Below are 12133 nucleotides of genomic sequence, written 5' to 3' on the forward strand. Positions count from 1 at the left end.
TCCAGTGCGCCACCTCTGGCCAGGCCACCCTGGAGGAGCAAGTGGCCTATGGCGCTGCTAGGATCCAGGTACCTCCACACGTGTAAACGGGGGTGTCTTAGGCCTAAACCAGAACAACTGGGGTTTAGGGCATGGACTGCTTATAGTGGAGTAGAAGGCTGTGGGGTGGAGAGAGAGGAAAATACTGCAGCCTAAGTGCGAAGAAAGAAATTTGACTTTAACTTAATAAAGTTTATGGAAGAAGAGGGATGACAGGGATGCAGGTAATTTTTTATTTTATGTATCTTACACACACACACACACACACACACACACACACACTCACCATTACTTCCTTTACACAACACACTTTCCTCTCTGGAGTCTTAAAATTAAAAATTATATGTTAACTCGATCTAAGACAATGAAGATTTCTAGAATTTGGTATAGCGGACAGCAATCATTACAGTGAAAGTCCCTTCAGTATTTTACTTCAGTTGAAGAGCTCGAGCTAAGGAGAGGCCAAAGAAGCAGCTCTCCTGCATAGACATTCCAAGTGGTTGGCACGGCTCCTTCAACCTGTGCCACAGATACCCAGCAAAGGCACAGCAATGTCTCGGAGTAACAGGTGAGGACTCGGTGGTACAAGCAGAGGGATTTCACCTGTGATTGTCTTTTCCTTAAGGGGACCTAAAGCAGATGTGAAACAATGTTGATGACTGCTAATGCTGTGGAATGGACACAAAGGATCTGGTACTAGTTTTTTTTTTAATTTTTTAAAATTTTATGTATTTGGTACAGGGTCTCACTCTACAGCTCAGACCCGTAGTGACCCTCCTGTTTCAGCCTCCCCAGCACTAGGATTACAGGTGTGCTGCGCCACACCCAGTGTCAGTGGCTGGCACAGTGTGCTCAGGGTTCCGGGGCTGGCACGTGGTCCTGGGGATTGAACCTGGGTCCTTTCCCTTGCCAGGCAGGCACTTAGAACACTGAGTTATCTCTCCAGCTCTGTACCAGCTTCTAAAACTTAAATTTTTTGTAGAATTTTTCAAAGAAAGCAAGATAATAAACTCTGTATCTCTGTCCTTCATCCTTATCAGGCTATCCTTGACCAAAACCGAGCCAGGCTCTCTAGACTGGGGTCTGACCCTGGACTCGGGCCTCAGCCCGCTTACTGCAGCTTTAGCTCAGGTTTCCTCAGCGGATGAGTTGATCTCTGGCTCTGAGTGCTGGCTGATTCGTGAGTCATTCTTTACCCAAATAACGTCTGTGAAATGTTCTTTGTGTAAAGTTTTCTTTGAACAAATAAGAAACATATATTTGATCTGCACCCCTCCTTCCTCCTACACCTCCAAATCTCTTGGAGGTCCCTGGGTGATGGAGTGTCTGTTATTCCATGGTAACTCTTGGTGAGTTTCTAGGTGGGGCTGGTCACCAGAAGGGCCAACCATGATTAGAAGCCTGACACTCACAGCCCTAATTAATTCTCCAGGTACTGGACAGAGGCCGGAGTCTGAATTAGCAGTCAGGCATGCTTGTCTAATGAAGGGCCATAGGCAGTCCTGAGCTACGGTGTCTGGAGAAGTTCCAGGCTGCGGTACACACAAGGGTGGCGTGCTAGCAAGGATGTGGAAGCACGGCACCCCTTCCCCAAACACTGCCCTATGTGTCTCCAGGGCCTCGGTGCTCCTGAGCTGTGGTATTTGATAATAAATGAATAGTAGTAATCAAAATGCATTCCTGAGTTCTCCGAGCCACGCTAGCAAATAACCCAACCCAAGATGCGGGTCACAGCAAACTCAGATTTGTGGCCAATTTGGGCAAAAGCTGCACAGAACCTGGGTGGAAGCCTGAAGTGGGTTCTTCTGAAGTGGGGAGCGGTCTTACGGGGCGGAGCCTCTAACTTCGGATGTCTGCATTAACTCCGGTAAGAGTCAGAAATAAACAGAATTTTAGGACACCCGACTTGTGTCCACAGATTAATTATGCAGAAGAGCCCCAGCATCTGGAGGCAGGAGAGAAGCACAGAGAGCACGGAGGGAGCGAGAGGCCTTCCTCCTATTCCCCTGGCAGCTCCCGGTGGGTCAGCCTAGCGTGGGTCTCCCTGGCTTGCATTTTGCTCTTAGTGAGCTTTCACCCACAGACTCTCCGATCTGACCCAGAGCTGTAAGTCTCCACTTGTCCTTGCTGTGTTCAAAGTCAGCCCAGTCTCTCCCCTTTATTGCAGCAGCCTTCTCTCCAGGGAGGTCTTCCTGTGTCAGCTTTAACAAGTGTGAGAGTGGGTTTTAATTAACACATTAAATCGAGAGATTTGCTCCCTTGTGTACGTGCACAGACAAAGGTCAACACACATGCTAAAGGCTAGGCTTGAAGGAAGTCTTGGATGTGAGTAGCCTCTGAGGCTCAATGCCTTTTGCAATTCTAAGTCCTCAGAGGATTGCCAAACCTAATGTCCTTAACGACCAAGGTCATAAGTGCACCAAATGAACATCAGCTGAAGGTTACTAAAGACCTTCCTTAAAGAAAACTGGTTTCTCTGAGATCAGGGCTGGCTTTGAGTAATGGAAGCATAACCACTGGCAGCTCTCCTGAGCACAGCCTTTCTGTTTCAAAGCACTGTCCTAAGCCAAGCGTCCTTGTCACCAACACAGCAGGGTACAGCCCCCTTTCTTGGAATCTGGTATTGTTCTCCTTATGTGGCTTTACAAGTTAAAATTCCCAGGAGGGTCCCCATCCTTAGTGCAGCAGGATCCAGGCATGTAATGAAATTCTGCAAGTCTATTAGCAGGAGGGAAAATGGGGCTTGGGTTGGGGGAAGAAAACACAAAATCTATACTGAACTGGCAGGCACAGAGAGCAGGTACCGGGCCCTAAAGTGAAGCTGTTGTTTGCAAGTGTTGCTGACTGAAAGGAATGAAAACCAATCTACAAGAAGTGCTTAAATATGAAATGTGAGTATGCGAAAGACAATCAGCACTGCAGTATCGCTACAGATCTGCACGAGCATCCCATGCCTGGTCAGCTGTGTGGAACAGCTAGGCACTTTGTGGAGCACAGGCAAGCGCCGTACGGGGGTGGGCATTTGGAGGGCCGCTTATGCAGGAGCAGGAGCTGCCCAGTTATTTCCTCAGTTGGTTTGCCATGATGAATATTCATTCTTGCTTTGGGAAAATACACAACTCTTCACAGTCTCAGAACTTTCCAAGAACACTTCGATTCACTTTGAATGTACGGCCACCGCCAAGGAGTGCAGAGGGCACATTCAGGTGCCCTAGGTCATGTGGGCGCACACGGGAGAGCAGGCCCTAGAGGCAGGTAATGCAAAGTTAGCCCTTCTGTTTGCAGTCACTTCCTCTTGGGTTCCACATAATTAGAGCCACATGTTTTTCTAACATGAATGAATCTAAAGTTGTACATGAAATTTTAAGTATTTGCGTATCCAACCAATTCTTTGTAGCGCCACTGTAATGATTTTAAGGAGGCCTGGTCCTAGTCACTAGCTTTTCTGCCTCCACAAGTTGAAAACATGTCACAGAAGAATTCTTAATGTGCGTGAAACTATCACTGGATTTCTTAATCTTTTATTTATTTATTTTTACAGGGCCTTGCCAAGCAGCTCAGACTCACAGCGATCCTCCTGTCTCAGCCTCCCCAACACTGGGATAACAGCAGTGTGCCACCATGCCCAGTTTTGGACCAGCACAGTATAGTTCTGGGGCCGGCATAGCACACAGTACCGGGGATTGAACCTGGGTCCTTGCTCGTGCCAGGCAGGCACTTGGGTCACCGAGCTATCTCTTCAGCCCCTACTGAACATATTTGTGTTTGAAAAAGGATCATGATATCCCATTGCTTATACATATGTGGTTGTTAACTTTCAAAGAATGACCAATCATTTAGAAATATTTAGAAGCTATCTCTTAATAGTATAATAATAATGTACCCTTAAGTCAAGCTATTGATGTCAATATTAAATTTATATACTCTGGTTTTTAAAATCATAATAACCCCCTGCATAGCATGTGGTACCAGGGATCAGACCTGGGTTCTTGCACTTGCCAGGCAGGTGCTTAGACTGCCCAGGTATCTCTCCAGCCCCTGGATTTCTTATAAAATTGGGTATTTCTTAGTTTTTGTCTAGAAGTTTGCTAAGCTTAATGGTAACAAAAGGAGAAATATCAAGAGATAAGAGTTGAATGAGACTGGAAGAAATACAAGAACTGTTCTACATTTTAAGACAGGCCAGTGTTTAGGTCTTTAGAAAACAAAATTGTACTGCACAGCGGGTTATTTTTCCCCTGGAAGAAATCTGTAGAAAGGAAGAAAAGGATGTAAACCAGAAAGAATTTAAGAAAAGTATGGAAGGAAACAAAGTATTACAAATAATTAAACCATTTTTTCCCCAACTTGGCACTGAAAATGATTGGAAATGAGACAATATTTAATGTGACATTTTAGAGATTCCTGTCAGAACTTTAATAATACTGTCAAATACTAAAAACAACCATGTAGACATACTAGAATATTATACTGAATAGAAATGAATCATATTATGATTCATCCTTTTCAGCTTTTCAGCTGAAAACAGAGTAAATGGAACACACAGTACAAAGTACATGATGCAACAGAGTACAGTGACTTTAAATATTGACTCCTCAGTAATGAAATCCTTGCAGTAACACAGAAAGGTGAAGGGTGATGAGACTGCACTGTAGAAAAACTTAATTCTCAGGAACTACTTTGAATCTGATTCTAAACAAGGTGACCCAAATGCTCCTGACACAACCGCTCACTCAGCCTCCCAGCGCAGAGCTGGGCCCTGTTCTGCGCCGTCTCTCACTTCGGTCTGCTCTTACGCACGCACCTCGCCGTGTCGATGCCGAGGGCTGTCATTGTCTGGCGGCCACCTCGCTGGCGTATCTTTTTCGCTGCAACGAGTATCTCCTCTGTAGACGCATACTTGTTAAGGTTGAACTCGTGAGTTACTTCTTCTCCGTACTGCACAACTCCAACCTGAAACGTCAACCCGTTGTGAGTTCAGAGCCTGGCAAAATTCCCTTTCAGTTTTCTTAAGTTAAATCTATAGGTCAGATGGAACAGATTTTAGTCTTTCTGATGAGTTTAAAGATTTTGTAGGTGGAAATCCTTCTACTTTGATATCCATAACCATGTTCATTCTGTTAAAAGAACAAAACTAAAGATGCTGCTTTTAAATTTCTCAAATGACTGCCTTGTCTTCAATAGAATGTTGAATACAATTTTTACCGAATGATTTTGATAGGCCTAAATAAGAAAACCATGTTATATTTTAATGCTTTGTTTTAGTTCATTTCATAGATTCAGATTATACTAATAGGAATGATAGCATTGCATAAATGAGAAAATTGAGATTAGAATACTCATTCCCATAGTGTAAGAGTAGAAAGGGTTTCAGTCTAACGTACCCCCATCCCAGGCTTTCAGTCAAGCTACTCCCTCTAGAACAACACATGCTCCCCTAAGATCCCCTCGTGCTTTTGTCATCTCGTCCTGGTTGCCTCTACTAAAGCAAAGGAGAAGTTGAGATACATTAGAGTACATGATACCACATACAGATAAATTGATAACTATTTTTTAAACAAGTAGCCTGTATGAGTTTTCATTTGAAGTTGCTTAGTCCAATCTAAGATACACGAGAAAGAACTAGACAGCATATGTAAGGTTAAGATGGGACATAGAATATAAGCGAAACGAACATGTAGCCTGCTGACCCAGGCGTGGCTCAGCCCCATCCGGCCCTACTCATGTCAGCAAACGACTGCTCCATGAATCGCCTCTGCCACTGGCCCCAAGAACTTGACTTACAGTATTTGGAACAAAGATAGACAGAAATCCCTTTGCAAACAAAGTAGGTGAAAAACAACTAATTATAAACAAGTAGGGCCAGGGAGATGGCTCAGTGGAATAAGCGCTTCCCTGGCAAGCGCAAGAGCCTGAGTTCAATCCCTGGTTCCGCAAAAAAAAAAAAAAAAAAAAAAAAGAAATAAACAAGTATAAAATAAAAGAGGAAAGACATGGCCACAGCTTTAGTTCAGGGTATTTCCTTGACATAACTGAGTTTGCTGGACATGGTTAGCATCCTCTGCGTAGACTTAACATTCTTCCTTCAGTGAGCTTATAGCATTTGGTTCATAATCCTGGAAAACACTGAATAATTAATAAGAGGAATCCATGTGGGTTTTGTATTCTCTATGTGTATATAAATGTTCAGCCTAAACAGAAGTGAAATGATCCTGTTACTTAGATAATCAGTCTACTTAATTCTAGGCACCAAGGTAAATAAATATTGCTGTGGAAGTTAATGGCTTATCCATTCAGGATATCTTGTAGCTTGTTTTATTTTTATTTTCCTGTGCTTTTATGTGATTAAGCAGGGAGCTATCAACTGAAAACTTTCCCATCTATCCCTCTAACCTAGTGAACACTTGGAGCGCTCATTTCTCCGAGCGCCTCAGCTTTAGTAGTTGCTTCCTGGAGCTCACCAGCCTTGAGCCTGCCAGCCAAACGAGCTGGAGCACTTCAGACATGCTCTTCTCTTCTCGACAACGTCAGCCCATCCATCTGGCACCTCTCATTCAGCAGCCACACTAAGACTTCTAATCAATGCATCAGTCTTACCCTTTTTCAGCACGTGGTCTAGGTTCTGTGATCTAAACCCTAGAACTACTGATTGCTAATATTTTTGTCCTTTGTGTCTTCCCCCTTCCATTAATTCACTGGATGGTTATTATTTTCAATTCTGGATAAGTTCATCTATCTCCTCCCTGAGTGTGTCTGTGCTGACTAACATTACTACACAAAGCCCACAGAGCTTGTAGACTGGTTTCTCTTTAAAATTATGATCATGTATCTCAAACAGGGTTACACATTTGAACATCTCCCCAAATTCCTACTATTTCTACTAACAAATGCACTTTGTTCCCACTTGTTGATTTTAATCAAATCCTGTTCTAAGCTGTTAGCTCCTCAGGAGATAGAACATGTCTCTCGTACATGGGGAGCAGTTGATGAGTGTTAATACTTTGCACTTACAGGTATACTTTACATGTCTTATAAAACCTGACATAGGGCCCGGCGAGGTAGCTCAGTGGACTAATGTGCCTGCTTAGGCAAGCTTAGGCAAGTGCAGGGACTGCTCTTCGACCCCTGGCACCACATGTGACACCAGCCCTGCTCCTGGGGCGGGCTGAGACAGCCACTGGGGAAGCTGAGACGGGAGGATCACACTGAATCCGAGCTGCCTAGTGAGACCCTGCAATGACCAAATACATTAAAAAATAAAAAATAACCTGACATGAACTATTGGATTATTTAGGAAGATCATGAGCACACTAAGAATAGCAAAACCAGAGATCGGTGCTTTGTATCTCATACGTGTTTACTACTTCTCCAGTTCCCTTCTTAGCATGTGGCCGATTTCTATAAGCTTGTTCTTCCAAAAGCTAAGACAGAAGAGAATTTAAAAGGGCTGGCTCCCACGTTTTTCTAAATTCTTAACTTCTGATTACTCAACAAGATTCCCTTTAGCAAACTCCCCTTGGGCTCTTAAGCTACTTTTGCCCCTTAAGTTTAAGGTGCTGAAAAACCAAGAAGGTTTTATGCCTCCTCACCCCGCACAAAGGAAACGCAAAGCCCACCGCGTGGCTCAGGTTGGGGCTTTCCTTTCAGATAAGCCCAGGCGTCCTTGCTGCCTGGTGTTTGGGCTCAGCTGACTTTCCCAGTCTCTTCCTATTTTCCACAGAGCAGAAGCTGGTTCCTCTCTAAATCACTGGCACACAATTCCTCCCTCTGAGGTTTGTGTCTGGGAACAACTGGGACCTGAGACAGTCCGGCCTGTGATCTCCGCTCGTGAATTCCACCCTGGCTCGGCCAGCGCAACCCAGACCACAGCAGTAGCTGGTCTCTCCCGGCAGTGCCACTCTCCTCAAATTCATCTTGATATTATTAGAAGATTAACCATGGTCTATTGCATTCATAATATAACTTCCCACTCAAAATTCCCATCTACTGACTCTTCACAGCCTAACCAGTGCCTGTGAAATGTACTTTAAAAGGGGAACATTTTTTTCTCATTTTTAAAAGAGAAAAGATAAATCTTTGAGCGGCTCCTTGAAATGCTATGCTCCCTGAAAACATGTTAAAATCCAGCTTTCTCCCCTTGCCTGCCAGCAGTTTAGTCTTCTCTTCTCCACCTAATTTATCCTCTCCAGTGTTACTCTACCTCTACCAAAGGCGCTTCTCTGTCCCTCCATATAAGCCTGCTTCTCGAATCCTGTGAGGTCTAAATTCTGCTTCTTTGCACAAGTGTCCCGAGCTCATTGCCGGCAGGGCCCATGCTATCTCTCATTCTCAGCACCCTGAAGCAGGCGGGTCTGTGGGTGCTGCGTTCCTCTCAGCCGTGCTGTCCCGGACGCGCCACAAGCTCCCAGGTCAGCAGGGCTGGAGCTCGGGGACGGATCACGGCTCATGGCCGATCTTATCCCTTCCCCCTGTTCTGCGGTGCTCACTGCTGACCCACGTTCGTCTCTCATAAATAACTGCTTCACACAGCAAGCAGAAAGCTGAGACAGCAGGAGTGGATGCTAAGCAGCAAGAGCTGGAAAGAAGTGTGGGGGACATGTAGAGTGGGTGGAGAACTCAGGTCGCAGAGAATGACATCCAGAGTAGGGTGCTGCTTGGCAGAGCGGCTGTTTGCTCCCAAGGAAACAGACAGCAAACCAAACTCCTGCTGGGAGTTTCCCCAAATACAGATACCACTGATCGCTTCTAGTAGAAGAGAAGGCTCAGAGCGCAAGCCTAGCTTACGTCTTGCTGCGCGGAGGACTGATGGTGTCCGAGCCGGGTCTGCTTATCATTTATGTGAGCATAGTGTATATACACGTGGTGGAACAAAGTAAGAACGAGAATTAAAGTTAACCAGCAAGCCAGGTCTTGAGGACACACTGTGAGGAGGGGCCAAGAGTCCTCAGCGCTCTCCCACTGCAGGCAGAGGATGGGGCCGGAAGGTCCAGCTTCCGGAAAGAGATCGCCAGGGAAGAAGGAGAAGCGCTACGGGACGGGGAGCGGTCTGACAAGCCTGGGATTTATGTCAAAGGTGACAATGCGAGAACTTTAACATTAGAAATTGGGAGAAAGAAGAGCAAACAGAACCTTTCGTATGTGATGTGACAATGTCAGGTGCACTGCAGAGGCAGGAACACCAGCAGAGGACAGGGATGCGCAGAGAAGATTCTAGGCATTTTCTCACTAGATGGAAAAAAGTAAGCAACGCTCACAGCTGAAAGAAACAGTTTGGTTAGATGCAGACATGCCCAAGGGGAGATGGCAAGAGCGCTGGTAGGACACCAGCAGGATGGATGGCGACAGTGACAGGGAGCTCCTGCGACTCCGAAGGGGACAGTGGTTACCAGAGGAAGGAAGGTGGGGCGGGGCGGGGGGGGCGGGGTTTGAGCTCCTTGAGTAACTAGGAAAGAAGCCGTGACATCCAAGGCCACCGAGACAGGGAGGTGACGTGACTCTGGCCATAGCACGCAGTAGGCACACGAGGCCTATGGATTTATCTCATGAACCTGAGATATACTGCATGTATCCAAATCTTTCACATAAAGATAATGTTACTAGTCATCTGTTAGATAAGCCCTCAACTAATACTGCCTTATTTTTCCCCACAGAGTTCTAGATCCCCTTGTATGGTAATAGGCAACATTTTATCTTAGAAAATAATGAGTAAATAGGGCTGGGGTGATAGCCCAGTGGTGTAAGCACCTACCTAGGCAAGCGCAGCGACCCGGGTTCAACCCCTGGGTTCCATCCCAGGCACCACGTGCTGTCTCAGCCCCACCCCTGGGTGCACTGAGCTGGCCACCAAGATCAGGCGTGGGGTACGTGCCTGTAATCCCGGCACTGGGGAGGCTGAGACAGGAGGATCACTATGAGTCTGAGCTGCACAGTGAGCCCCTGTAGCAAATACATTAAAAAAAAAAAAAAAAGACTGAAAAAAAGGAACGATGAAAAAAAATTGAACAAGTATCTTTATGGAACCCCTATTCCTCATTATCCTCTATTTCCCATCCATACAAAAATGGCACAGATTTCCAGAAGTACAAGCCTCCTGCTCTGGTCGCTGGCTGCTCTCTGCAGACTTGGAGGCAAACGAAAAGTACTTTCGGCAACCTTAACGAGCAGGCGTGCGCTATGACTCACAACTGGAAAGACACAATGTATTTATTGTTACTTGTGGGAATTATTTTTCTTTTGAGAACCATATTCAACATTTTAGATAACATACTTGGGAACTAAAATAAATTACTTGCTTTGGAGAGCAATGAATTGTTTTACTTTATGCATCTTTTTATATTTATGATATATCATTATGCACGTAATTATATGATTTTACTTCCTTTCTAAGTGTGAAAGCTTTCTACACCAAGAAACAAAATTGTAAGACCTTCTCTCCCAGAACACCTAGCATAATGCTTGATCATTAAGGCCTTTCTGAGTATTCTGTAATGAGACAAAGTCACATTTCAGTCTTCAATGAATGTCTTAAATGACAAGAAAGTTTAGCAGGGCTACCCTGTGCCGGTGGGACTGACTACGGGTCCCAGCCCAGGCGCAGCATGGGTGAGACCTTCTTCCACCCCTTTGGGACACCCCCCACCCCTCCACAGCATCTCCCCCACCCTGCCTGCCAAGTAGGAATTTCTGCCGTGTTCGGGGAACCCACAGACCCAGTCCTAGCCCAGGTCTGGTGAGTGTGTGGGAGAGCTTCCAGCTACCCTGCGCAGGCAGGACTGACTATGGGTGCCCAGGCACAGCGTGGGTGAGACGTTCTTCCACCCCCTTGGGATGACCCCCACCACTCAGCACCTCCCCCACCCCACCCTCCAAGGAGGAATTTCTGCCTCGTTCCTGGAACACCCAGACCCAGTCCTAGCCCAGGCCCAGTGAGTGTGTGGGAGAGCTGCCTCTCCCCCCTACTCCACCTGGTCCCCTCCAGACTCAGCTCAGACCTGGCTTACATGCCTGGGGTGTAACCCTGTAGCTACAATCCCTGCAGAGAGTGTAGAGGATAGAACCACCCAGCTAGTCCAGGAGCAGAACATCTTGCCACAGGGACACAACAGGTTCACCCTCAAGGGCAGCAGCAGGAAGGAGCTGAGCACAGCAGCCAGACCCAAGCCAGGCAGCTGGCTAAATCTAAACCTTGTAGATCTGCACCTGAACTTCAGTACGTACTAAGGTTATAACTACAACGAAGATCTACAACAAAGGTTAGAAGACAGTGCTACACAAAATAATGAGAATGAACAAAATGCAACCACAGAACCCAACCCCACCCGGAAAAAGTGCAGAGGACACTAACACAGAACAAATTGGGAATCACACAGCTGAAAGCAATGAATCAATGGCTTCTGAAATAAAGAAACAGCTGCAGAAAGACATAGAGGAACTCAGGTTGGAAATAAAAAAAGAAATCCTCGAATTAATAACATCTGCACTAAAGAATCAAATGCAGAAACATATGGAGGAAACCCAGTGCCCACCCAGAACAAGTGCAGACGACACTAGCTCGGCTCAAATGCATGAATTAATAGCGTAGATAATAAATAAGCAACAGCAGAAGGATATAGAGGAAATCAGAGCACAATTCTTTTCTGAAATAAAAAAAGAATTCTCAGAACTCATAGAATCTGAAGTAAAGAAGCAACTACAGAAACATAGGGAAGAAACCCATTCTGAAAAAAAAACACTGCAGTAAAAGAATTTATAACTGCTTCTAAAGAAGACATTGAAAAAAAATAGAGAAGATTAGAAAAATGACGGATGCCTTGAATGAACCATTCAGGAAAGAAACAGATTGCATGAAACAGAGTCAAAGAGATATAGAGGAAATTAAAACCTCAATCACAAGCTTGCAAAACACTTTAAGTGAAAGTGAAGACAGAATTTCAGATCTAGAAGATGGTGGTGTAGCTAGTGAAAAGGTAAGAAAGGATCTCTTAAAAACAATGAGGATGCAGGAAAGAATAATCCATTACCTGCAAGATGATGCAAAGATGAACAATGTGAGACTAATAGGCATCAATGAGAAAGAAGGAGTCAATACAAATGA

General features: G+C 45.3%; 1 protein-coding gene across 1 annotated transcript in view; it reads right to left on the reverse strand.

Moving 5' to 3' along the window:
* Itga1 (integrin subunit alpha 1) overlaps positions 1–12133 on the reverse strand; it is a 156419-nt gene that overhangs the window by 54652 nt on the left and 89634 nt on the right. The window contains exon 6 of the mRNA XM_023709123.1: positions 4819–4992. Coding sequence (XP_023564891.1) covers positions 4819–4992 — 174 coding nt within the window. The remainder of the gene's footprint in view (positions 1–4818; positions 4993–12133) is intronic.

Source organism: Octodon degus, unplaced genomic scaffold (assembly GCF_000260255.1).
Source record: "Octodon degus isolate 3935 unplaced genomic scaffold, OctDeg1.0 scaffold00001, whole genome shotgun sequence".
Lineage (NCBI taxonomy): Eukaryota > Metazoa > Chordata > Mammalia > Rodentia > Octodontidae > Octodon > Octodon degus.